General features: G+C 45.0%; 1 protein-coding gene across 1 annotated transcript in view; it reads left to right on the forward strand.

Moving 5' to 3' along the window:
* Positions 1 to 26706, forward strand: part of nrxn1a (neurexin 1a) — a 740055-nt gene that overhangs the window by 217944 nt on the left and 495405 nt on the right. The window contains exons 4-5 of the mRNA XM_042333191.1: positions 14414 to 14715; positions 22843 to 23004. Of these exons, the coding sequence (XP_042189125.1) occupies positions 14414 to 14715; positions 22843 to 23004 (464 nt within the window). The remainder of the gene's footprint in view (positions 1 to 14413; positions 14716 to 22842; positions 23005 to 26706) is intronic.

The raw sequence follows: 26706 nt of genomic DNA on the forward strand, positions 1-26706 counted from the left end.
CTTTCGATTAAATACGCACCCTCACTGGTTCAGTCTCGATCTCGACTGGTCAGTTAGGCAAGCTCAGGCCTAATATTTCTTTCGCGGCAGTATTTTCCAGGCGACCCTTTCCATTTCAGAAGAGGTTAAAAGCGCACGGCACTCCCCCCATTTCTTCGGCGATCTTGGACAACTGCCGTACACCGGGTTGGTTCGCTGGTCTCTGAACGCCCGCCTGATCCCGTCGGACTGCTAAAGCTGGTTTTCTCGTTCGTAGAGCACGTTGCCGAGACGATCTAGCCCTTTGCTTTCATAAGCAAAGGATAATCGTAGTGACATGTGCTCGATCCTCGTTCCTCTGGAGCCACGGAAGAGTTGCGTTCGCGTTGACATTTATACATTGACTTTCTCCTGTCGTTGCAGATACATGTCTTTTCTGCAGCGGACATCTTCAGTCATGATCTTTCTTTCAACTTCTGCCCCCGGTCAGAGGAGCACGTAGGAGCCAAATTAATAGGACATCAGTTAGTTAGGCAGCAACGTTTGAAAATTCCAAAGCAAAAAAAAAATTTGACCCCCCCCCAAAAAAAAAATCATGACTTTTGCCCGGTTGAGCCAACGAGTGTCACCGAGAGCCGCACAGATCGGGAACCTTGATCTCTCGGTCAGCGGTGGCCAGTGCGCAATATTTCTTACGTTTTCGGTATGGAGGGGGGGGGGGGGGGCGGGGGTTCCTGTTGGCCAGGACACCGTAAGAAACTTCCTTCTCTTTTCGAACGGTGCTTATGAGATCCTAAACGTCCACCTGAATAGGCAGGTGTTGGGGGAAGGGGTTGGGGCGGGGGTTTGGGTGGTGGTGGGGGGGTGGGGTGGGCCTTGGTTTAATGTCTCATTTAATGGATGGCGTCTCTGACGACAATACACCACAACCCCAGCTCTGCATTGCGGTGTCAGCCTCGACTATGGGAGATCAAAAAATCCTCACTTGGAGCGTGAACCCACAATCTTCTGACACTCAAAGTCTTGCCGGAGTTGCATGTGTGCGCGCGTGTGTACACGTGTGTGTGTGTGTGCGTGCGTACGTGTGCGTGCGTGCGTGTGTTCACGCGTGAGTGTGTCTTTTTGTCTGTGTGTACTCTGTCCTGGTCCATGTGTGTGCTTTGTTTCTCTCTCCTCTCTCTGGTTCGGTGTGCGTGCGTCTCCCACTCTTTCTCTCCGGGTCGGTTGTGAGTGTTTCTCTTTGGTCTTAACCTTGTGTGCGTGTGTGTTTGTGTGTTTGCGCGTGTGCGCGCGAGAAGCAACCGGGTGGAACACGCAGATAGCTCTGCATGTGCTTCTATCGGCTCTTACTGTATCCACATCAGTGTTTACAACTGCGCACTGTATCCTGTGTTTCCATCACATCACATCCACCAACAAAACCGATGTGGCGTTCGGAGCTTTTCGTGTAGTAGCGTTCGTCTGCTTGACTTACAACCGTCGTGCAATAATCCGAGTGTAGCGCTGTGGCTCTCGTAGAGGACCCGACTGGGTCATCAGCGCTGAGACCGAACGTAACATTCTGCCAACCCCAGAGCGCTGTCAGCACCACGGCGAAGCTACGTGACGGCGTGCGGGGCGCGGGGGTGGGGGGCCTGTGTTTTGTTGCACCGGGACACGCTTGTCTTCTTTCAGAACTGCGGGGCGCCAAAATACAGGCGCAAGGTACGTGCACGCAGGGCGGCGCAGCACAGGCTCCGAGTCCCAGTCCCACGGGCTGTAGGATTTTTTTATAGTTCCAGACGAAGCCGGGGCTCCCTGTGTCGCGGACCGATGCGACGCCATTCAGCGCACCTTCAGGAGCAGGGGCCACCACATCAGCAGCAGGCGCAGTAACATTTCGAACGGCCGAATGAACGACCGAACCCTTTATTTTGTGGAGTCCTGTAGCTCAGTGGTTAGAGCACTCGCTTTGCAAGTGAGAGACCTGAGTTCAATTCCAGGCAGAGGGCGAAACCTTGGGCAAGTTTCCTTACTCCACACAGAGCCTAATAATAAACCCTCCAAAAAACAAAAACAATAATTAAATTGGTCATTTTCAATCTATGACTGTTTGTGGGACATTGCTGTGCGCAATTGGCTGCCGCGTTCGCCCACAAATATACAGTCAACTCACTTTACAGTATATTCTGTGAAGCGCTTTGGGACGTCCTCCCGACGTGAAAAGCGCTATATCAAATGCAAGGATTATTATTATTATTATTTTGTGCGAATGCAACGGTACCAATAATGACTCGTGTGCGCGTCAGCACGGCCAAAGTCTTCCATCTTCCCGTGTGAAACGACGGACCCGGGTCTTTAGGCTGAATGGTAACTCGAACGTGGCCAAATTCACATCGCGAGCAAAGAGGCAGTCGCTGCACCTGGCAACGAATGCCGTGAAACACTTTGAGAAATTTCAGTGGGTGTACGAAGGCACTGTGTCGAATACAAGTACTATTATCAGTAATAATAAATAGTAGCGGATTTTTTCACTTGATTTACGGGATTATTAACATGGAAATGTCCTGTTAAATCACAGTGTGAGAACATAATTTGTTACCATCCGTTTTATTCTTGCCTGTTGGAATGATCCATAAATCGTAATAAAGATAGTCACGGTGGATAAACAAAATGTTGTTTACGACCAGGGATTTTAAAATTTTACGCAGAACCAGCTGACAATTCTAAGAAAGGAAAATGAGGCTGAATATCATTCTGCAATATGTTGATATTCAATCTCGTTTCAATGGCATTATTTTTCAACATTGATCAAAGGCTCTCATACCCCCCAACGGAGTTGGATGTCAGTGTGAACAGTCGGAATCTGTTTCAACTCCGGTGTCCAGTTATCTTCAATTGTTTGCATTTACTCCCATTATTGGTTCCTTATTCTTTTTTGAAACTTCATTCTCTTTTGTTCGTTCATGTCTCCGATTTATTTTCCTTTGTGTGGGGGTGTGCGCCTGCGAGTTTGGGTGTGCGTATTTGTGTGCGCGTGTTGTGCCCCTGTGTGTGTGTGTGTGTCCGCTTGAATGTACGGCTGTGCCTATGTGTACATCTGAGTGTATGTTTGTATGTACCTCTGTGCGTGGTCGTTTGTCTGTTTGCGTGTTTGTGTAGGCTTGCGCGGGCGCGCGTGTGCGTCAGCGTGAGCTTATGTACGGTTGCGCGCGCGCGCATGCGTGTGCATAGTTGTTTACGTGGGTTGACATGCGCGCGCGTGCACGTGTATGAATGTACACACGTGCGAGGGCGAGGAGAGAGAAGCCACGGCTAATTTAAGCAGCGGAGTTGCATCTCCCTACGATAAAATAAACGCCTTTAATGTTGCGAGCTCCGACGGAAACAGCGGGGCGAGAGGAGAAATTGGCGAACGCAGATCAAAGCGGGGAAAGAGCATGCAAAGATCAAAGGCAGTGATGGGACGGAGCGAAGAGAAGACGTTCGGAAGCACGCTGGGGATGTGTGCGATGAGCAACCGAGCTTTCGGGTACGGGTTACGTTTAAATCCACTTCGTGCAATTCAGCTTGAAGGGATCAATTAGCAACGACCAGACTTTAGATAAAATGACCTCCGCTCACGGCTGTCTCGTGCTGATTGATCCCTTCGATTCTTTGGTTTCGGTCGCGGCGCTTCTCGCCGTTAAAGAATGGAGTTCACCGTCAGACGCTGCTCTAAGGGGGTCCTTGAACCCTGCCACGATTCACCGTGTCCTTGTCCGTCAGGAGCCGCAGTCCGGCAGACACGTCTTAGCAGCAGAACCTCCACCCAAAGCCTCGCTCCTCTTCTGGTCCCTCAACCACATTTCCATTCGGTACACGTTCCCTCAAACCCGATCTTCAGCTCAGTTCAACACTTAGGTTTTTTTTTCTCTCTTCTCTCTCACTCTCTCTCCGCGTTCACCTGCAGCCTCTTTTCCCTTTGTAAAGGCCTTTGCATGCGGTTTCCTTCCCTTTGCCCCCGACGCTCTCTCCACGCCATCACACTTGCTCCCGGGGAAAAGCTTTATTGAGGCATTCCGACAAAGTGACAAGGCATTGCGTCAAGTGCGAGGTTTATTAATTAATTAATAATAATAATAAAATAATAATAAACCTGCGCAGGTCCTGAATTTGAAGATCCCAGTGGCACTATACGCAAAGAGAAGGGAGTTCCTACTGGTGTTCCTGGCCAACAAAGCCCCCGAAATAAAATTGGTCACTCACTTCATGGCAGCTCACAAAACGTAGGTCAGTATTTGGGGGCCTGTAAATGCGGATTGTAAATGCGGAGCACAAAAGAGCCACGCAGACGTGAGCGTTCAGAGTCCGTTGGCAAACGCTTGATCGAGAGGACGCGCGAGAAGATGCACTGCTGTCTCCCCAGACACACATTCAGCGGGTGGTTGGATTCTCGCCTCCTGACTTTGACTTCAGAACATCTGCGGGAAATATGAAGCTGAAGCGGAGCACAAGCGACCTTCAGCCTGACGTATACAAGCTCCGAACTCAGCAATAGGTTCCTTTCGAAGAGACTTTACTGTTTTAAGAGATGGCAAAAACAGAGAGCACTCCTTGCATCCACTTGCCAACCCCGACAACAAAAGCGAGTGTATTAAGGAGTGTATTAAGGAGCAGGCTTTGTTTCAATCACTTAACCTGGATACTTGACCTTGCTTAAAAAGCATTTTTTAAAAGTTTTCTTGGCACTTTAAGCTGTTACCAGTGTGATTTTCCCCACAACCTCCACAGAAAAGATAGCCTAATCTTGTCAATCTCTAAGTCAATATCTAAAGATGCTCACTGAATTATATCATGGGAACAGTAAAGATATATTCAGTATAAACCGAACTCAATCCGTTTTGCTGCCCAGTTTTAATAGAAAAATACTTCCCATTGCACAAAATGTTTGATTTTGCCTTGCGTTTTTTTAAAAAAAATAGAAAAAGAAGCTTTTGGTGAAAGGTAAATGCTTTCGGGTCATTTTCCAGTCTCTTGGAAGGCTTGAGAAGAACAGGTAATGGCTGGCCTCAGTTGGTAGCCCTCTTGCCTCGGAGTCAGAAGGTTGTGGGTTCAAGCTCCATGAACTTCGATCGCCCAGTCTGGTCTTGACACCTTGGTGCACTGTTGTTTCAGCGCTGAGAAATTTATCTTCAGCTTAGTTTCGTCTTCCAGCACGTCTTGATCAACCATCAGGTTGTTCTATCCAACTGTGAGTTTGGATCAGGTAGAGGGACTGACTGGGGGGTGGGTGGGGGGGTGATGGTGTAGGAAGTCTATCGTGTCTATCTGTCAAGCTGCAGCTCACCCATCAAGAAAGTGGCAGGGAGGGAGGGTGGGTGGGTGGGTGGGTGGGTGAGCCAAGGGCTGTCCCGTTGAATTTGTCTACATTCAAAATGCCATTGTGGCTCAATTGACAATATCCTCTTAAGACAGGCTTTTAACTTCACTTCTAACAGCCTGAGATGAAGCAGATTCATTTCCAAGATGAAATATTCCACTTCCTTCATGAGGAGAAGATTTTCTTTCAGTCTTTTCAATGTTTCACTCATGCAGAAGTGATGGCAAGATCTGAATAAGCCAGTCCGTTAAAGAATTCCTCAACTGACAGATGCCCGATTTCGTATACGAGTCCACGGCCTTGGATGTTATTCATCGAAATCATTTTCGGGTGGGTTTTTGTGTTTACCGAGGCGAGCTACGGCTGTGCTGGAGACCGGAATACTCTCGTTGTCCGCTGTCATTTTCGAGTGCTCCCAAAGGAGAACAGTGGTCCAGAACGCAGCGTAAAGCACGTTCTGCTTTGCTTCAACAATTTGGTTCCACTCCGAACTTCAGCAGAATAACTGCGTCCTCCTTCTCCCATCGTTGTTGCAGATCAGACATGTTTGAAGCTGTCTCCCAGAAACCCTGGATCACCCCCCCTGCAGACAGATGCGACTGTAACACAGTCAGCTGCGTCCAAAAGACATTTGGTATATTGCCTTTCGCCTCGGGAGGACGTCTCAAAGCGTTTCACGGGATACACTGTACATTGTAGTGACTCTATATTTCATAGGTAGAACGTGACAGCCAATTTGTGCACAGCAAAGTCCCAGACAGCCATGAAGGGAATGACCAATGTAATCTGGGGGGCGATTGTTGGCCAGAACATTGGGAGAAATTCTCTTCTTTTTTCGAAGAGCGCCGTGAAAGCTTTTAATGTCAGGCAAACAGGACCTCAGTTTAATGCCTCACTCAAAGGAGGGCACCTCGACTTTGACAGTGCAGCACATCCCCAGCACTGCGCTGGAGAATCAGACTGGACTACGTGAGTTCAAAGTCCTGATGCGGGGCTTGAACCCACAACCTCCTGACTCAGAGCCCAGTAGTGTCCCACAAACAGTCGTGCATTGCGTGACCACATTATAGATATATATTTTTTGAAGGGGTTATTACCCATGGAATAGCAATCCACCAATCGATCAACAACCGGGTAACAGAGGCGTGTGGAGAAAGGAAACTTGCCTAAGGTTTCACCCTGCCCGAAATAGGTCCTCTCTCGTGCAAAGCGAGTGCTCTAACCACTACGCTACAGGGATCCATATGTTTAATAATTAACATTTGCATTAAATAATGTGTTTTCCCTCAAGTACTACTGTTACTCCCACCAGCTGCAAGCCACAAAATGGCAACGACAAAACAATAAATCATGCATTTGTCATACGTTTGCGTGATCTCGAATATTATCATGAAGCAGCTGTTTCTACAGGATGCTAAATAGAGAATAAATGCAAAGCACATTGATTGTTAATGATTTGAAAGGAGACATAAAAGCAAGCCCTATTGAATTCAAATAAAACGTATGTTTCTGCCAAGTTGCAGTCTATGAACTTATCCCCGTGTAACCTTTGAGGGAATGTCAACCTTCTTCAGAATGTAAAGCAAAGTCCTTTTCGAGAGCCTCTCATAGCTGGGAGTGCACTGTGGCTGAATTAATACATTTGCGTTAAGATGTGAAGAGCCCTTTCTAGGTGTGATTGTGCTGATTATTTGCGCTGTAAAATATTAATCATTATTAATGTTTATAGACTGACTCAGTGGTTGGGTAATCACATAATCACCTATGATGGACAGTTGCATCACATAGATTGCCTCTGTACGTCTGTCCACTAAGACTTGTTGGTCTGCCTGTCTATCTGTCTTCCTATCTTTGGCACGAAACAACAAATAAAAAGGTTCGAGTTACATTACCTCATCAGTGAAGAGGAATACAGAAGATTATTTCAATTCCAACTTCATCTCCTACTGCAGAGATTTATTTTCTGATCCTTTGCTTGACCCGTCACTGGAATTTTTTTTTATCCCATCCCAACTCTTACGACTAAGTGCCAGTAGTCTATTGTTATATTGCACTTCATCTTAAATGATTAAACAAGTAGGAAACGATCTATAGAGTTTTTTTTTCTCGCTTTCACTAAGGAACTATTTACTGTACTGTGAAAGCATTTATAACAGAAGCGCATCAATGTTTGCCTTTGCAAATCGCTGTTATTCATTTTTGGCAAATTCATTGCTTGAAGCTAATATCCATTTAAGTACAACATTTCATGGTTAGCTGTGTCTTAGCATTTTGCATATTGGACTGAAACGCAGCTCTTTAAATTATATCCACGTAGAGCAGTAGTACTCATTATATGTACTCCGGGCCATTTGTAGTCACCCCTTTTTCACCTCTGGCCCTCAACAGTCTCTCTCCTCCATCAGTGTTTCTCTTGGCCTCCATTCAGACTACGGGATATTAGCATATCCTGGGATTCTGAAACGCAGCTGAAGGGTCGGTTTTCCCAACTCTTCCCTCCACAGGCTGCAGATCATCCAGAACTCCGCAGCTCATGTCCTCTCCCGCACCAGGCTCCGTGACCCCATCACCCCCCCACCCTCACCCGGCTCCACTGGCTCCCCATCCCCCAGAGGATAGAATTCAAAATCTCCGTCCTCACTTTCAAGGCCCTCCATGGCCTTGCCCCCCTCCTACCTCTCTGACCTGCTGACCCCCTATCAACCTGTCCACTCCCTCCGCTCAGCAGGCTCTGGCCTGCTCCTCGTCCTCTGCCCAACCCACCCCACCATCGGCGGTCGGGCCTTCAGCCTCTCCACCCCCACCCTCTGGAACTCCCACATTCCCTTCGCCTCGCTCCCTCCCTCGCCTCCTTCAAGGCACGCCTCAAGACCCTCCTCTTTAAACCGTGCCTTCGGCCACTCTCCTGCCCTCTCTGCCCTCCACCCTCCCTGATCTCAAACCCCACCCCGTTGCCGGCTCAGGTCCCGATCCCTGACCGTTCAGCGCCTTGGGCCGTCCTCCCGAAGTTATTTCGTATTTTTGTATTCTGCATCGGTCTCTCTCTCGGATGCTTAACTCACGCGAAACCAAAGTAAAGCAAAGGGGCAATTGGCAGCCAAGGCTTTCGCAACATCCGTGCTTGCTTTCTTCTGTCTTTACTCGTACAATTTGCCCGGTCCAAATTGGGTTGAATGACCTGTTTCTTTGCCGAACAGGCCATGTAAACCTATGCAAATGGCGCATGATATTGTCATGTTGCTCCAGAGTGACTTTCGAGTAAATGATTGTTTTAGGCCTGTGGTCATCGATTAGAAAATTAGTGACAGCGATTTGCGGAACACGGAACCGCAGTCACATTTGCAGATTGTAGAAATATAAATCAAGCATTCTATTATCTGTTGCGATATATAGTCACGCTTGTTACCTGCGCATTTAGTACACAATCAAAATCCTGTTCGTATTACACCCTTATTAATGGAGCAAGGATGGTCCATGCAAAGACATATTCATTTCACCGTGTCATTTTGGTTCATTTTCTCTCGACTCAGCGACCTTTTGTGAAACAATGCACAGTGGGACCATTTTTTACCGTAACCGTGTTAACCGCTCACACCTCTGCGTCAAGAAGTAGCATTGTTTTATGCTACTTTACCCCTGTTGGGAGGGCGAGCAATGTGGGCGGCATGCAGTTTGGGGGACTATCATACACCGACCTCTAAATATATTGGTCCCTTTGTGGCGCCTTTTCAAAGGGAAAATCACGATATAAAGTCGTAACAGAAAGATGGCCTTTTTGGCAGTGGGTGGGTGATAGAGTTTGCTCTGCCTGTGAGCTCAATTAACTGGAGGAAATGAATGGGGACTGATTTGTTTTTATATTTATTGTTTAAATATTCATTATTGTTCCGAGAGCGCTAAATAAATGATTGAGTAAAAATACTGCTGTAAAGGGTTATACCATTATTCCACGTCGTATGTCGTGATTTGAATCCCGAACGTCCAACACAGATACTTTACACTAATTGGGTGCTGTCCTAATAAAGAGAACCGGTTCCTTTCATGGCCTAAAACCACCACCCAGTCTTGTGCTAAACCCTTTGCCCAACCGAGTACTAAACCCCCCCGCCCAGTCTTGTACGAAAACCACCACCTAATCTAGCGCTAACCCTCCCTGCCCAGCCTAGCACTGATACCCCTACCCAGACTAGTACTAAAAAACATATTCTTTCTCTTTGCCTGAAAGGGCTGACCCTTGCTGGAATATGGTTTCTATAGGAGTTGGTCAGCCTCCAATAACTCAATCAAAAGGCCTTTCATTTTTACGTGGAAAATATGTTAAAAGTATGTGGAATGCAATGCACATTCTCTCCTCAGAGGGACACACTCTGCTTTCCTAATTCCAAAGAGTATTAAGTGCAGATTGCGAAGGGCCAAGGCTTGGGGACACCAGAGTGTGCATTGAGGTACCAGTGCAGTTTAACCACCTAAAACCCAATAGCGTGACATCGACTGATGCAAGACAATTCAACATCCCTGACTTCCCACACATACACTTCCCAGTCGGAATCGCTGGACAATTTTAATGCTAATGTCAGTAGATGGCTGATTTTGACCAACCACTTCCCTTGCCCAGGGGGTACGAGGGCAAACTGTAATACCTGAACTACCGTCCTGGCTGAGATCAGCTAACTCAGCACAGGTTAGGCATCTGATCTCTGACCCCTCTGGTCTGCAACAGCTTAGTGCTGCACTTGGCGAGGCTCTTACTCAGTAAGCCTGGCTTCCCGTCATCTTAAAACTCCATTACTCAGAAATGGGTTTTGTGCCTCTGGTTTGCAACTGTGCATCTGCAGCAATTGATCCTCGGTCTCAGTGCAACCAGAGACCGTTAATTGCTTATTGCCTGCCAGGGGTGGCGGAAATGTAAGTCTGGCTGCATTGATGTGGCGGCAAGACTTTCTGTGTGTTTCGTAAGTACAACGCTCAAAAGATCATTAACCGCATTCATTGTTCATAATTGCCCTTTTTGTGTTTTACTTATAGAGTTAGATTTTCCATCACAGACAGTTGATCGAAACCTTCAGGGAATGGGAGCGAGTTCAGAAACCAAAGCGTATTGTGCTCTGCGCGCAATCTACGCTTCCCTCGATGAATGAGGACTTAAGCCAGCGAATAGAAATTTGACGGTTATATTTGGCATTTTCACCGACAAAGCATCCAATGGCACCCACATTAACTCATTCTGTTTTTGGTCGTCCTGTGCATTGCACATCTCGCACGTGTGGAAGCTCAACCCCATGCTTAAAAGCATCCCAACCAGACCACACGTGTAGCCCACCTATGCATGGAGATTTCCCTGTGTCTAAACAGGAACGCCAGCTCTCTCTCCAGAGGAATATACCCCCTTTACCTAATTCCGTAGAGTATTAGGTTGGCAAGAGACCAGGCTTGAGGATCCCAGTGTGTGTGTTGGGGTATTGCTGGAACTTAACCAGCTAAGACCACATGGCTTGCCGTTGAAAGCACTCTGGTAAGCCTTCTGCTACCTATCCAGCATGTGACAGGCAAGCCACCATGATGTTCTACGTCCAGTGCCATGTGCCAAGCTTACCCAAGTAAGGTAAGCTAATAAACATAGGTTAATGGGTTTTTACACCTTTCATACCCTTTTTCTTTCTTGTAAACCTTAATCCCTGTCCTCAAGCGAGGGGCTTTGACAAATTGACTAGCCCACTGTGATGCTGACTCAGCCTCCAGGATACGGGCAACGGGTCATTGAACGCTGAAACCCTTCCTCCCTGAAGCTGTTTCCCCTTTTTCTCACAATTCCACCCTACTGCTCCTTCCTGGATTTCATAAATGGGCCAAAGGAAAGCTTTCCTCTGCGCGCGCAGCAGCTCAGAATCGTGCAGGAGAACTGTTTAAACCCGTATCTTATACGCCATAGGTTTATCTGCATTGGGACTTTGTGGTTCTTGAAGAGAGACGAGAATGTTTCCCATATAAAATAGATGCCCGCTAGTCATAGCTACAGTAGTTTACTCTTTCAAACGACCGCAGTTGTCTTATCTCGTAAAAGATGCAGGGTTGCTGAGTTAGCTTTCATTTCTTTTCTCCTTTAGGAAAATGCTATTAACTCTAAAGATTTTGTCATAAATTGACAAAAGAAAAATGGAATGAAAGGTGTAAAAACCCATTAACCTATGCATATTAGTTTCTAATACATCGTAGCGGCAAACCTTCAATGAAAATGTGATTACATTCATCGTGATTATTCCGAAGCTGGGGATATATTAATAAGTAGGAGAGAATAGAATCGTACATTAATGTGGTCTCAAATGAACTCTGATCTTGGGAGCAACAAGATCCTGAAGTGTACTCGGTTCTTGACATTGCAAATTGCAGGGTTGAAACATAAGCAATTGTCACTCGTTACTTGAACTTTAGATTGTCTTTATTGCTTTCCATTTCCAGTTATCTGCGTTTTCAAATAAAAGGCACTGCAAAATTCCGCTTGTATTGCTCCCTTCACGTCAGGAGGAGGCCCTAAGGTGCTGGACAGTCAGAGATTTCAACCCTAGCGAAAGGGGGGGACGTGGGATAAGGGAGGGTGGAGGGTTGCCGAAGGCACAGTTGAAGAAGAGGGTCCTGAGAATAATATGTTTTCAATAATAATTCAATCTGGGATGATTAGAGCTATCTCTGGGCCTTGCACAGCATTGATAAATAATAATCCTTGTATTCGATGTGGCGCCTTTTTGCGTCGGGAGGATGTCTTCAAGCATTTCACAGGGATTACTGTGAAATGTAACGACCGGGCATTTTGTAGGTGAAGGAGGCAGCCAATTTGTGCGCAGCAACGTCACAGCAACAAACAGCCATGAAGTGAATGAACAATTTTATTTGGGCGATTGTTGCCCAGGCACTAGGAGGAACTCCCTTCTCTTTTCCGTGAAGTAGTGCCAGGGGATCTTTTAATGGCCACCTGACCAGACAGACGCCATCTCAGTTTCACGTCGTATCTGAAGGATGGCACCGGCAACAATCCAGCACACCTTCAGCTCTGCACTGTAGATGCATATTCGAACCAATAGAAATAATGATAATAATTATTATCTTGCATAATTCTTGCATTTGGCAAAGGCCCCTGTAACATGACCGTTCTGACGTGCTTCGCAGAATTGTATCTGCGACCGGCAGTGAACGTACCTGAAGGAAACGTTTGGGTTAATCTGTGGAGGAAAAAAAAACCTTGCGATAAAGGAATGGAAAGGATGGTACTTGTTGTGTGTTATATCCTTTGTAGCCTTGTTGAGCAAAGTTGTGAAACACCAGTGTCGTTTTATTTATTCAATAAGGAAACATGTATAAGTGTGGATGGAATTGAAGTAGGACTGATATGAAAACTACACGCCAACATCTCACCCGTGTTGTCAGAACCTTTAAATCAGCTTATTTCCTAAGTGTTTCGTTTGATTCGTTTCTTTTCATCAGTATTCACACGGACACTTTTCTACTTTAAAAGGCCATTGAAACGACAGCCACGTTCTGTAGATGGCACACACAAAGACCATTTGCGCAAATTAATATGTAAGTGAACATCGGCTTCCCTCCTTGTACTAGGAAAGGCAAGAAGCAACCACTAAACATTCAAGTTAAGTTTACCAGTGAAATATCAAAGTACTTTTGTTTTAACCCCCCAAATCCTTAATATCACTCGGTAACTGGGTGGAACAAACGCATTCAATAGATGTCAAAACACTTTTTGATTTGCTGTGAGGCCCTTATTCCATTGCCATTTGTTTCCAATCCGATTTCAGTGAAGAATAATATCAATCATTTGCATCCGATGCGGGGGTTATAGTGTCGAGAACATCTGCAAGTGCATTGCAATGTTCCTGCCAAGTGTAGTGATTGGGTATCGATACATCCACGCAGCCGATTTGCAAACGGGAATATCCAACGAACGGCTGGTAAGCGAATGACCGTATTTAATCTGGAGGCTTGTCCAATCGATACTGCATTGAATCGCGCCGTGGGAGGTCTTTGCGACATGAGGGGGCGCTGGACGTGTGGAGTTTGTTTGTTGTTTAGCATCCACCTGAATAGGAAGCCTGTGCACAAATCTCACCCAAAGGGCAAGATTGATAGTTGTGATGTCTGGAGGAATAACAGCAACAATAACAACATTGCATTGAAATAGCATCCCTCGCGCGTGGTAATGTCTCAGAGCACTTTTTTTAACCCTTCCTCGACTGCCTTTTCGCACTCATAAACCACACACCGCCCACTGAAACAATTCTGCAAGAAATTCTAAACCTGTCACTACTCACTTGCAGCAGGAGCAGAGCGAGCAGAGTCTTTTGCGGACGTGGGCTGAACGGGAAAGGGTGGGGGGGACAAGTTCGCAGGGCTACGGGGTGAGAGCGGGGGAGTGGGGTTGATTTGGAAGCTCTTTTCAAAGAGCCAACACAGACACGATGGGCCGAATGGCATCGTTTTGGGGTAGGCGGTAGCCGGGCAAAAGGCAAATTGGATTCCTCCTTAGCAATGGAGGAAATATTCAGCGAAAGAATGTCTTAGGAGCTGGGCGGCATTGGTGGAAATAAATGACTTGCTCGCTGATTGTCTTGGTAGTCAATACATAGACCGGGGAGCTGAAGAGGGTGCACTGAGGCCTTTAAACATATATTGACGTGGGACAAGGTGGCAGAGCCCCACTTTGAAAGCGAATAAACCTCTGCCTGATTGCTCGGCCTCTGCGTGAATCACAGGTACCTGTGGTCTCTAACGCAGTGTTATTAATCTTTGCCAAAGGTTTGGAATTTGAAATTAATTTAAGCACAGGAAGATAAATACGCTCAATTACACCCTCTTCCTTTTCGGGTTGATGCGGTTCGGTTGTAATAGATTGCACTGCTTTTAATAACCAAAATATATATATTTTTTCGCGTCGATCACGATGAGTGATTATCCCGGCCTCGCGGAGGGAACTCACTCTTCGATTATTTTATCTTATTTTATTTACTTTTTTACTCGTAGTTTCCCAATTTGCCGCGCACACAGCTCTCGGTCGTACGTCATTCACTCTTCGCCTTTTGTGTTTTGCAGTGCGAGAAGAGTACGTGGCGACTTTTAAAGGATCTGAATACTTCTGCTATGACCTGTCGCAGAATCCAATCCAGAGCAGCAGCGACGAAATAACATTATCGTTCAAAACCCTTCAGAGGAACGGCCTGATGCTTCATACAGGGAAATCCGCCGATTATGTAAATCTGGCTTTGAAAGACGGTGCTGTCTCACTGGTCATTAATTTGGGGTCAGGAGCCTTTGAAGCTTTGGTGGAGCCTGTGAATGGAAAGTTTAATGACAATGCCTGGCATGATGTGAAAGTAACAAGGAACCTTCGTCAGGTAACAGTACAAATGGATGATGCGGGAAAAAAAAATGCTCTATTTTTTTTTGCGAAGAACAATTTTCAACAGGCGTTATTTTATTTTTCTTTGACAAAACGACCGGTCTCCAAGAAGCAAAAAAAGAAACATGGTCGGTCGCACGATCTTCAAATTTAGCCACAGCAGGAATTGGAGACCGTAAATTATTGCGCGTGTTTTTTGAAGGCTATTCAAACGGATACCCGGTTAGGTTAGTGTAATTTCGCAAACACCAGAGCAAAGAGCAGATCTAGAATTCTGTTTCAGGGTCAAAATCGCAATAGGATCTGACGCACGTCCCTGCGCTGCTTTGCCACGATTGGGGGGTGGGCGGGGGGTGGGTGGGGGGGGAAAAGATGCTGAAAATCCACTTGTTTCCGGGCTGTATGTTATTAGTAAGTCACTTGGCCCTTGTAAGCCGTAAGGGAGAGGGGGGGATAGAAGGTATGTGAGGGAGTAATGAACTGGCGGAGACTCGTGTGGAATATAAATACCGGCACGGACTGGTTGGGCTGAGTGACCTGTTTCCGCACCGTACGCGATTTGTCAGCGTACGTCATAGCCCAGGCTAAAATTGTCCCCCCCGCAAAAAAAAATTACGAAGAGGAAGAGTTTTGATCAAACAAAATCGCGACTTCTACCGGCGTCTGGAACCGTTCAACCGATCCAAAGGTTTTCTGTCTTTCCATTTTGTTTCACGCGCCAGATTTACGCAACGTCCCCCTTTTTTTTTGTTTATTTGTTTGTTTTGACGTGAATGATGCACCAGACGATTTACTGGCGCGAAATGAGCGTACGGTGGTGAGAAACAAGCTGAGGGAGGTTTCTGAAACCACTGCTGCCTCAATCATCGGTACTTGAGATACAGCAGGCATTGTGGAGTCCTGTAGCTCAGTGGTTAGAGCACTCGCTTTGCAAGCGAGAGACCTGAGTTCAATTCCAGGCAGAGGGCGAAACCTTGGGCAAGTTTCCTTACCCCACACAGAGCCTAATAATAATCCCTCCAAAACCAAAAACAATAATAAATTGGTCATTTTCAATCCACGACTGTCTGTGGGACATTGCTGTGCGCAATTGGCTGCCGCGTTCACCCACAAATATACAGTCAATTCACTTTACAGTGTGTTCTGTGAAGCGCTTTGGGACGTCCTCCCGACGTGAAAAGCGCTATATCAAATGCAAGGATTATTATTATTATTATTCTGTTCAGTGTGCTTTTAATCTGGAATGTCGTGTCTTTCCAATTACTTAATTAGCGCGGGTGATAGGGGGAGGGGGGGGTGGGGTAGGGGGGGAAAAAAAAATTAAAACCCCGAAGAGCACTGTACTTGGCTTCTGAGGGGAGGTGAGCAAATGGAGAGGACGTCTCTGTTTCCTTGTCTCATTAAAAATAATGGGTGCGCAAGTGTGCGTTAGGAAGCGTTCTGGTTCTTCGCGTTTTTTTTTTACCAGGAAGATGAATGGCGACCGCTAAAAGTAACACGAAAATAAAAGTGAGCTGATCAAAGAAATTCATCAGAAAAGCAGGTCCGCTGATTTTCTCGGCGTTTGGTTCTTTTTTCATTACTTTTTCTTTTCTTTTTACCGGCATTTGCAATGCAGATAGGAGAGGATTAAAGGATTAAAGAAGGTTATCTCTCGGGCTCGACGGTCAGTCTGATGGCACAAGAAAGCGTCGGCTGTTTGCTTGTAAAGTTAAGGTGGTTTCACCGAGGAGGATTTATACTGTCGCCAGTCTTCTCTCCCTCTCCACCAACGCCCACCACCCGCCGCCAACGTCTCTCCCTAAGACCCCGACTCCTTCAGGGGGCAGGCTCCCCAGGCCCGGGCTACCCTCCAGTTCCTTGATGAAGGAGCCATTCTTCACACTCAAGTGAAGCATCGATTGCTGGCAGGTTATTCATCTACGTGGAGGATCGCAGCTGAGATCGATCCTTCCTCACTTGTCCTGTTTCCTCTGCCACTCTTTTCTCCGGCGGTGCTTAAAATCCCGGCGAGAGGTTAGGGTTCCAGCCAGTTTAACAGCAAAAATCTGACGATTAGCCTGTTACCATTTATGCCATTGATGACGTGACTGGGTGTGTTATTCCAGACGTGGAGTTCAACTGTCGAAAAAAACAATCACCGGCCCCTGGGTAAATCTACCTACATGGCAAGTAAAGTCGCTTATAATTTTGCAAGGAGTAAAGCTTGCGACTTACTACGCCAGCTGCCAATTAACAACTTGTGCTCACTAACTCTGGACGTATCGCTGCGTGAAAACGGGCAGAACAGTGACATTCTGGGACTTGCATCAGAGCTGTGATCTCGGATGGTTTATCCAGTTTGTTACCGATTTCTCTCTCGTGACTCTGAATTTCCCAGCACGAGATACTCACTGGGTTGTGTTAGCATTTTGTTCACTCAGGCTCTGGGCTCTCTTTTTCTTCTAATCTGCTGCATCTATATTTCTTTGCAGTCTTCCTAATTGTCCTTCGATTTCCGCTACTGGTTCCTATTTCCTCTTACTCGCCAAAAACACTTCGTACCACCTTTATTCCGCTCTCTCCTTCTGTGCATGTCTTCTTCGTTCCACAGTCCTGTAAGTTCTTGCGGGGGCTAGCGTCAAATTAAACTCTTTCACAGAAAGTCTTACTTCTTCAGACCTGAACCCTGCAAACTTACAGCTCTCCAACTATTTTCTCCAGTATCGGAAAATCATAACCTGTTTTCCCAAATTCCATCCCTTTCAATAATAGCTGCTTGCTCTTGGAGTTAGTACAGGGTCACTCTCCATCAACAATTAGAAGACCACATTACCACCTTTCCGCATTTACGTTACCTGTTTCTACTTCCTTGGCTTAATTGGAAGTCCTAGTCTGTCTTTACCTTGTGTCATGTTTAATATTTCATCCTCTTCGATGAGGGTCTCCCTCAGTAAAATTTGGATTGAGTCTTGCCGCTCTTCTCTTTGCTTTGATTTACCATAAGCCTGTCCTTTTGTAGGGTGCGGTGAAACAAACCGAACATTGTATCCTAAATGTGGTCTGACTGGTGCACTGGATTTCTGCTTTTGCTCACAGGCTCCTAACATGCTCTGATTCTATGCTATTCATTGAAGATTTGTATTTAATAATAATAATAATCCTTGCATTTGACATAGCACTTTTCACGTCGGGAGGACGTCCCAAAGCGCTTCACAGAACACACTGTAAAGTGAATTGCCTGTATATTTGTGGGCGAACGTGGCAGCCAATTGCCCACAGCAATGTCCCACAAACAGTCGTAGATTGAAAATGACCAATTTATTATTGTTTTTGGTGTTGGAGGGATTATTATTAGGCTCTGTGTGGAGTAAGGAAACTTGCCCAAGGTTTCGCCCTCTGCCTGGAATCGAACTCAGATCTCTCGCTTGCAAAGCGAGTGCTCTAACCACTGAGCTACAGGATTTTTTTTGTCATACATTACATTTAACTATGTTCAATTTTGTTCGCAAGGTATCTGTCCAGTTGCACAGGCAGTTTGACAGTACACGAGTGCTCTTTAGTTCTATTTTTTTTTGCTCTCCCACGTTTTGCCTTGGATTTCTACGGCAGCTAGATGAGGTACACGTCTTTCACATGGAATTTCTGTCGAAAGCTTTCTGAAAAATCTAAGCAAACAATGCCAAAGGGAGAGACTCTTTGTATAAGCATCTTCAAAGAAGCCAAGCAGGTTTGTCAAGTTTGATCTTTCGTTTCACCCACTTTTGCTCACAGACTCGTTCCACGCTCCGATCCTATATTATTCATTCGACTTATATTTCTATCAACGTGTAATACATCGCATTTCGCTACCTCACAGTATGTCCTGTGAAATGCTCTTAGACGTCCTCCATAAAGGCACCAAACCAAATGTACGGATTGTTATTTATTATCTTGCCCTTCAAAGTTCATGCCGGCTCTTTCTTATGAGGTTATTGTTGTAGAGGTAGACCTTCAGCCTCTTGCCCTCTTGCACAATTTCACGACTGCTTAGGACTCCTTCCGTTTTTCTGATATTTAGCAGCTCCTCAACCAAATGACTTTGAACCCAGTGCACCTCAAACACACGTTTTAAATAGTATCGAGCTTTCTGCAGTTTTGCGCCTTTGTGGTCATGAATTTCCTTTTTCATGCAAACACTTTTTTATACACTGTGCAACACTGTTTGGCGAAGCTTTAACTCCGCTGGCAGTCTATCGAGCTATTTTCGTTCCTTCTATTTTAATCCCCACTGCATCCATAAATCAGTCAGATAGTCCCGGTGCCCACTTTCCTTCCAACCATTTGGCATTATGTCTGTCGCTTTGTGTTTCTCAGACTGCCTGACCACTTCCCAAAGCTGCAGGCCTTCCTGTGAAAAGTGACGTTGCAGTACTTTATTTTAATCCACTGTGGACTGCAGGTTTCTAAATGATATTGAAAGACTTCTTCATCAGAATTCGCCCGTGCTTTAACTTGACGGTCGTTCATCTTAAAGGAAAGTACTCTCAATCATTCCAAACCTGGATCTCTTGAGATATCAGTTATTGTATCACCAAGTCTATCTGCGTACTGGCAGACTTGCACCAGTTCGAAAGCAGATGCTGGGTTACATGGTAAGACTTTCAGAGTGGAGAATTGGTCTCCAACCCGTCCAACTTCCCAAAAGATTCCTTAATACGACTTCTATCTCATCACCCGATAGCTCTGAATCCTTGAATATCTAGGCACGTGCCTTGATACTCTTTTGAAACTCTTTCGACCGGAGTTTCTTGGTCCACAACCTGTGCTGGTAGTTCGCTTCACTTGCCTTTCACCCTTGGCTAATGTGATACGAGGAGACTTTGCTGGATTTTGCAAGGCAGCAACGTGTAAGTCCTTGCATGTTTTCACATGCTGTTAGCCTGAAATGAACCCTTTGGCAAGAAGGACCTGCAAACAGTCAGGTCAGGTAGAACCTTCTCCTCTCCTTCACTTTTTCTTCTGCTAAATATTTTCAGATATTATAAGGTGGCCTTTCAATCATCAATGCGTGGCTTTGGCAGGAGGAACCTGCAAGCTGCCAAGTCAGGTGGCACATTTCCCTTTGCTTTGCCCATTCTGTCAAATTGTATTATCCTCCTGGTACTATTATTTTTTGTTTTATTTCCATCAAATAGTAAGCATTTAAAAAGTAGGGACCGATTTCGTAGCTTTACAAAATCAGTGGATTCTGTACCTTTTACGACCTCTCCCACCCCCCCCCCCCCCTCAACCACCCCCTCCCAATCAGTCTACATTTTTTGCAATTATTGTATTCACACACTTTTCTACTTGTATCAATGAACCTTCAAAAGCATTTGAATACTTCCGTAGAGCATTGGGGGGGGGTCTTCCAGTGAGGTCTTTGGACTCTTTCCCTCTCCCCCCCTCTCTCTCTCCTTCTCTCTGTCTCTCTCTCTCTCTCACGCACACACACACACGCGCGCTTACTTAAGAATTGTTATCGAATCAGTGAAGACTCTTTACTCTCCTAACATTTGACAATTTACTCATCTGACGTAAAGTCAGTTCCTGGAGCTTGGATGTTGAGAGCGAGCACCAAAAAAATCATACAGTCCAACGTCGTAATCCACCTTGCCAGGCCGACTCAAGAACACCGGTAAGAAAAAAAAATTCAGCGCTTCAAAACGGCATAGGTATCAGACTGAAGTAAAAACCCTGGAATTAAAGGAACATGATCTCTTGTGCTGAGTTGAAGTCTGAATCAATTGGGGTTAACACTGCGCTTAATCTCAGCCAATAGGCCACAATGCAATGGTGCACTGATGCTCGATAGTCTTGCATGAGGGTAGGAATTGGAGAGACACATCCGTGTCGTTTGGGAGAAACAGGTCCACTACACATTTTTACTGGTTGTCGTGTTGATGTGAGGGCTATATCGGAACATGCAATGCGAACGTGCCTCGCAGTTGCAGATGGAGATGCATTTTGCTTCTTCGGTTCAAAGGTTAGAGAGAGATGAGCAGCGAGTTACTGTTCAACATCAAACGGTTTTACCATCTCCGTTCGAATGGGCTACACTCTATTTCATGTTTTTGAAGACCTGCTTGTTCATTCTTAGCGGAATAAATCTTTTGTCTTGTAAGTGGGAGGCTTTAATTGTCTTCAGGAATTAGACGGAAGTCTAAAAAAAAAACCTGGAACTATTAGCGCTTACTAATTACTTGCCTGCTTACTCACCTGTTAAAAGCCATCTTGGGCGATCCATAATTTTTAATTTACTAATTATTTTGGGCAACGCAAAGCTAATGCCCTCACACCGACCCTTATCTAGATCTGCTTTTTGCTCTGGTTAATAGCTGCCGACTGTGACATTTTGAATGTTCTTCAAATTTACTTAAATCTACAGACTACCTTAGTTGTCTGCTTCGCTGAGCGGATGCAAAGATCTGCTATTCACTCACTTAGCCAGTTTCTTCCTTTAGATTCAGTAAACTGTTCCTTAACTTTGTCAATCTGACTGGAGGAGGTTGAGGAATTGAAAAGGATTTCACGTGTGCTGTAACACGCTTTAGTAGGGTTCTTTCTCTGTGCAATTACTAACACAAACTTGTAACGGGTTGAAATATAAACAGAAAGAAACATCCTTTAGAAATCTGTAAATTGCAGATTTTAAAAAAAAATACAACTTCTTAAACAACAACAATGAAGGTGATGTTTAAACTAACTGTCATGGGTTCAAAGTAAGTATAGAGTCCCTGTTCATGAATAAGGTTTAGCAATATTAACATTTTAATACTGCTATTAATATTATTGATGGCATACTTGTTAGTCTGCTTTTTTTCTTGTAAAATTATTTTGCCTTTTTTATATGTTACTAACATGCTTAATAACTAACATGTCATTCATGGAATGTGTCATTCTACTAACAGTTACCTTAATCAAATAATGTACTAACATGGTAGTGAAACCATCATATTTTTGAGTAACAATCGTTATTCTGTTCACAGTTTTAATTTCCTTTCTCCCCCCCTCTCCGCAAAGCACTCAGGCATTGGACACGCTATGGTAAACAAACTACATTGTTCGGTAGATATCATTCTAATTGTTTCTTAGTTTGGGTTTGCCGTGTGTTTTTCTTTCTTTACCGTAGACTTCATTAACAAAAAGAGGAACTGGGGTTGGTACTCTTCTGCTTACTTTGAAATCCTTCTTTCATCTGTTGTTGATTCTTCTTTATCTGTTTCTATCAAATTCTATTTAAATCACTTCAGGGGCATCGCTAAAAGTTCCGAGCGTTTGCATCAAGCTGCGGTTTTCGGGGGGATCAAGCTAAATGGTGGCTGGCCCTGGGTTCACTGGCTCAGCCAGTTCCTGATCATACACAGTGCATGGCATGCAGACGTGGACTGGGAATGTCTGAAATGCTACACCCATACATCTGTTCTCCATTGCAAGCAATTTTTTGGTGTCTTCCCTTCTTTTCAGTTGGCTCCTGCATGCGCACATCAGTGTGTAAAGACCTGAGTGTGCTTCTTAATGCAATAATTTCCCTGCAGTTCTCCTTTTTTTCTTTCTGGTGTGCGTGTGTGCGTGTGTGTTTGCTTTTGTTTTGCACGTTTAGTTTCTTTTAAAAGTAAGAGCAAAAACAAATTAAATAAAACGCAATTGCACGATCGAATAAGTCTCCAGCGCTGTTAAGTAGTGCTTTTACAGCGATGGTTTTCTACTCCAGTTGCTCCTATTAGCTTGTGCTTTGATGGGGATTACATTTCAATGAGCTGCACGTTTCAAATTTTTTTGAACAACATAACGGACAGATTAATTCACTAATACCTACGTTTAGTTTTGAACTAACTCAGGAAACATTCTACTAATACCGTTTTTGTGTCTGCGAAAGAAATTTTTGTTGCAGTAGAGAAAATATTAACACCGATTTTCTATTTGGCTAACTTTTTTTTTCTTAAACTAGTTTTAGATTCTTAACTTCTGGGGGAATAGTTGACCAGAAGCTCAGCACTGAGACAAAACAGACATGAAAATGGGTTGCTATCTGCAGGTCGTACACGCAAACAAATATAAGGGCTGGAGAGTGTGACCTTGTTATGAATATTGCATCTTTTCCTTGTGTTTTGTTATGTAGGTGACAATATCCGTAGACGGGATACTGACCACTACGGGCTACACACAGGAAGATTACACCATGCTAGGCTCTGATGACTTTTTCTATGTTGGAGGCAGTCCTAGTACTGCTGATCTTCCAGGTTCACCAGTCAGCAATAATTTTATGGGTTGCCTGAAGGAGGTGAGTTGACGTTTGAATAGCAAAATGTAGCTGGAGGTGGGGCGGGTGATGATAGGTTGTGTGTGGGTGGGTGGCGGTTTGGGTGGGGGTGGTGGGGGAGTTGGGGAGTGGGGTGGGGGGTGGCAGAGGGACGACAACGACAACACTTCGCCCCAATTTGAAGAAACTTCCCCTGAGCGGGGAGCGAGGACGGTGAAACCTTTGGAGCTGTGGATCACCGTCGATGGCGAGAAAGTGATTTCAAACCGGGGTGAGTTAACGATCGATTTTTCCCCCCCCCCCGCCTGACTCTTCTCCCCGCAGCAGCCCAGCTGAGAGCGGACGGGTTGAGGTAAGTGGCCAACTTTGAAACGTTCCAGGATTCTCAACCTTCACGACCATTGGAGTTGGAGGCAGACTTACTGTGACTTACTGTTGCTCCTTCCACCTCAACACTGTGTTTTCTCCGGTTTACGGCTGTAACTCCACAGTTATTATTCACATGAATTAAGGCGGTGGGGGTGGGGGGAGGGGGGAGTGAAACGTCCTCTCTTTACATCTATTAATGAGATGGAAGTCGATAGTGTCAGATGTCTGAGAGACGAATGTTAAACTGATTGCACCTTCAATGGCGTCTAACAAGCGCCACATCTAGAAATTTGACATCTCCTGCACAGAACCTTCTCTCTACAAGGTCACACGATTGATTTGGACGAAAAAAGGCCCTTCGGCCCGTACGATCTCATCCTTCCACAGTACCTACCCCTATATATGAGGTCCTCTCTAAGGAGTTTTCCCTTGAAAACTGCAGTAGAACGAACAATTAATTTGACAATGACAATTCCATCACGTTAATCATTAAATGGTAATGCCGAAATACGGATAGATTGTGAAGTGAATAATTCCTTTACTAACCACGATGCTTAACAATGCAGTTCTCCTGGTGTTTCTTAATTATAGTCAAATTATTACCGTCTTTTCAATGATAAAGATCAGGAAATATTCATGCAACTTGTAAAGATGAGCACAGTTTCCTAATCAGTGTTCCCACTCTATATCCAGCTTCTCACCGTCTAATTGTGCCTTGCGAATGGTTTCTTTGCAGAATTTGTGCATATTGCCCATTGGACACTTTGCTGCTATCGTAATCGTGATCGCAGTCTTAAATTTTTGTACGCAATCTTAAATTAGGGGGCTGGACAGTTGCCTCATGGTTTTAGGGCATTTGAACAGCACTGATTTGACAACATAGCCTGAAATCTGCGCATTTATTTGTTTGCTTATTTCACATGATGAACAACAAATCAACCAAAACTCATAGGTTTATTGCAACTTCCCCCTTGGCAACTTCTAATTCCATCTATGGAATGTATGTAATGCCTTGCATTTGTTTGGATAGAGTGACGGTGTTATACCCTTGTAAAATTATTAAACTGGGCAGTTTTGAAACGTTGTTCTGCCCTCGGCAGAACGCATGAATACATATGAATTTTCTGAGACAATTTTGAAAAATCAAGAACAAACTTATTAGGCTAAACAATTGGCGGATTTGAAGATTGAATGCCTCGGATTAGCTGAGGCTCGAATTGCATTCTGAATCTGGCCGAAATTGTTCACTGGAAAGTAAGACCAGAGCAAGGAGATGTTTTGCGAGAGCCACAGCTCATGAGGCCAATGGTAGAGCTTCCAAACATTGGGAGCTCTACCCATAATCACAGCAGGCATAAGAGCAAGGAAGGGTTCAGATGAAGAAGGCCTTTGAGACCATCTGATCTCATCCTTCCAGAATACCCACCCTACCATCCGCCAGTCACAGCGCCTAGCTTTGCTAAATGAATCCAGCACCACGGCGCGACATTCAGATTCACAGTCAGACAGACCGAAACCTCGCTCACAGTCCAAGTGCTGCATAAAACATTGCGAAAGACACTTTGCATTGCGCAATGCATCTATCCATTGAATTAAAAAAAAGGGCAAATGATGACATAGAATTACAAGGAAAGGTTACGGCAAAGAAATGGGACGTTCCACCCAAGCCGCCTGTGCCTGCGTTCATCCTTCACATGAGCAGCCTCCTCTCCTAATTCCTTCTCCTATACCACTCTATTCCCTTGCCTCTCGCGGATGTATCATTTTCCTCTTAAATGTATTGATGTTTTTCTGCTTCAACCACCGCTTCTGGCAGTGAATTTTATATTCTGACCACCCTCTGCGTAAAGACATTTCTCCTAAGCCCACTTTTATATCGACCGCTGGCTAACTTACACTTACGTCCCTTGGTTTTATTTGGGACCCACCGGCAAGTGGAAACAACCCGTTAACATCCACCTCATCAAATTCTTTCATAATTGCAAACACTTCCATCAGGTCTCCTCTCGATTGTCTCATCTTTTCAGGGAAAAGTTCCCACCTGGTAACATCCTAGTCAATCTGCGCTGAACCTCACTCCACTGCTGCACCATTCTTCCTGTTGTGCGGGAACTAGAACTGCATACAGTACTCCAAATGTGGTCCAACCAAAGTTTTATATAAACATAACAATACTGTCTACCTTCTTTTGGCTAATCCTCCAGCCGAGGACTCTATTTGCATTCTTTACGGGATGTGTCCACTTTGACTCTTGTGAATCTGAAACCCGAGATCATTTTGCTCCACTATTCCTCTTAGCTTCTTACCATCCCAATGCTAAGCTCTGCATTTCTAATTGTCCTTTGGTCAATCGGTGCGTAGAATTAGAGGAATTGGTTTTCAGAGTGCTGTTGAAGAATCACTTTTTCGTGCAGCTAAACCTGAATCATTCACTCAGATATAATTGAATAAGATAGATAATCCTTGCATTTTTGTATCGTGCCTCTTATGATCAGGTGGACATCTCAAGTACTCCATAGGACTCGGTGTAAGGTGCGGGGCCTGGGAATTCTGTAGGAGAACACATCAGGCAATTTGCACATAGAAATATCCACAAACAGCATTGAAGTACATGGCCCATTTTATTTGGAGGATTGTTGGTAGGACGGAGGGAGGATCTCCCTTCTCTTTACGAACAGTGGGATCTTTATTGTCCACCTGACTAGGCAGATGGAGCCTCGGTTTAACAAGCGATCTGAAGGGCAGCACCTCCGACAATGCTGTGTACCCGAGATGAGGCTTGAACCCATCACCTTCTGACGCAGAGGTGAATGTGCTTCCAACTGAGCAAGGCTGGCACCTAGTTATGGATGTAAACAGCTAGGTTCGCAAAATTGCAATCACGCTAATGTAGAATTTGCGTGCCCATTCAACATACTTAGCATTAAGAGCATCGCCTAATTGGTTTACAAAATAGTGCCTTAACAACTGAGAGTATTGACCCTCAGGGCATTTTACTACCCTTCCAAACAGCAGAATTACATGGATAGCTGCAGGCGTGTTCTTCTGCACTGCACTGAATGCTTTGTGACTCTATGTTTGCTCACTATCAAAAGCAGTCGTGAACAACTCTCGTAGAATTCAAACAGAATGAATCGCTGTAGCAACAGACAAGGCGTAAACGCGAGGTCAGCACTGTAACTATTCATTTGTTTGACTTGGATTTGGAAGAAAGTTGTGGATTCATTGTGGAACTGAGCAGATGAACTGGCTATAAGTTTTTGATCCAATAAAGTTTCAAATGTTGACGAATGGATATATCATGGAACGAGCCAATGTGAGTGAGTGTGGCTCTGGACACACGTTTCATTTGGT

Source organism: Callorhinchus milii, unplaced genomic scaffold, assembly GCF_018977255.1.
Source record: "Callorhinchus milii isolate IMCB2004 unplaced genomic scaffold, IMCB_Cmil_1.0 Scaffold3, whole genome shotgun sequence".
NCBI lineage: Eukaryota > Metazoa > Chordata > Chondrichthyes > Chimaeriformes > Callorhinchidae > Callorhinchus > Callorhinchus milii.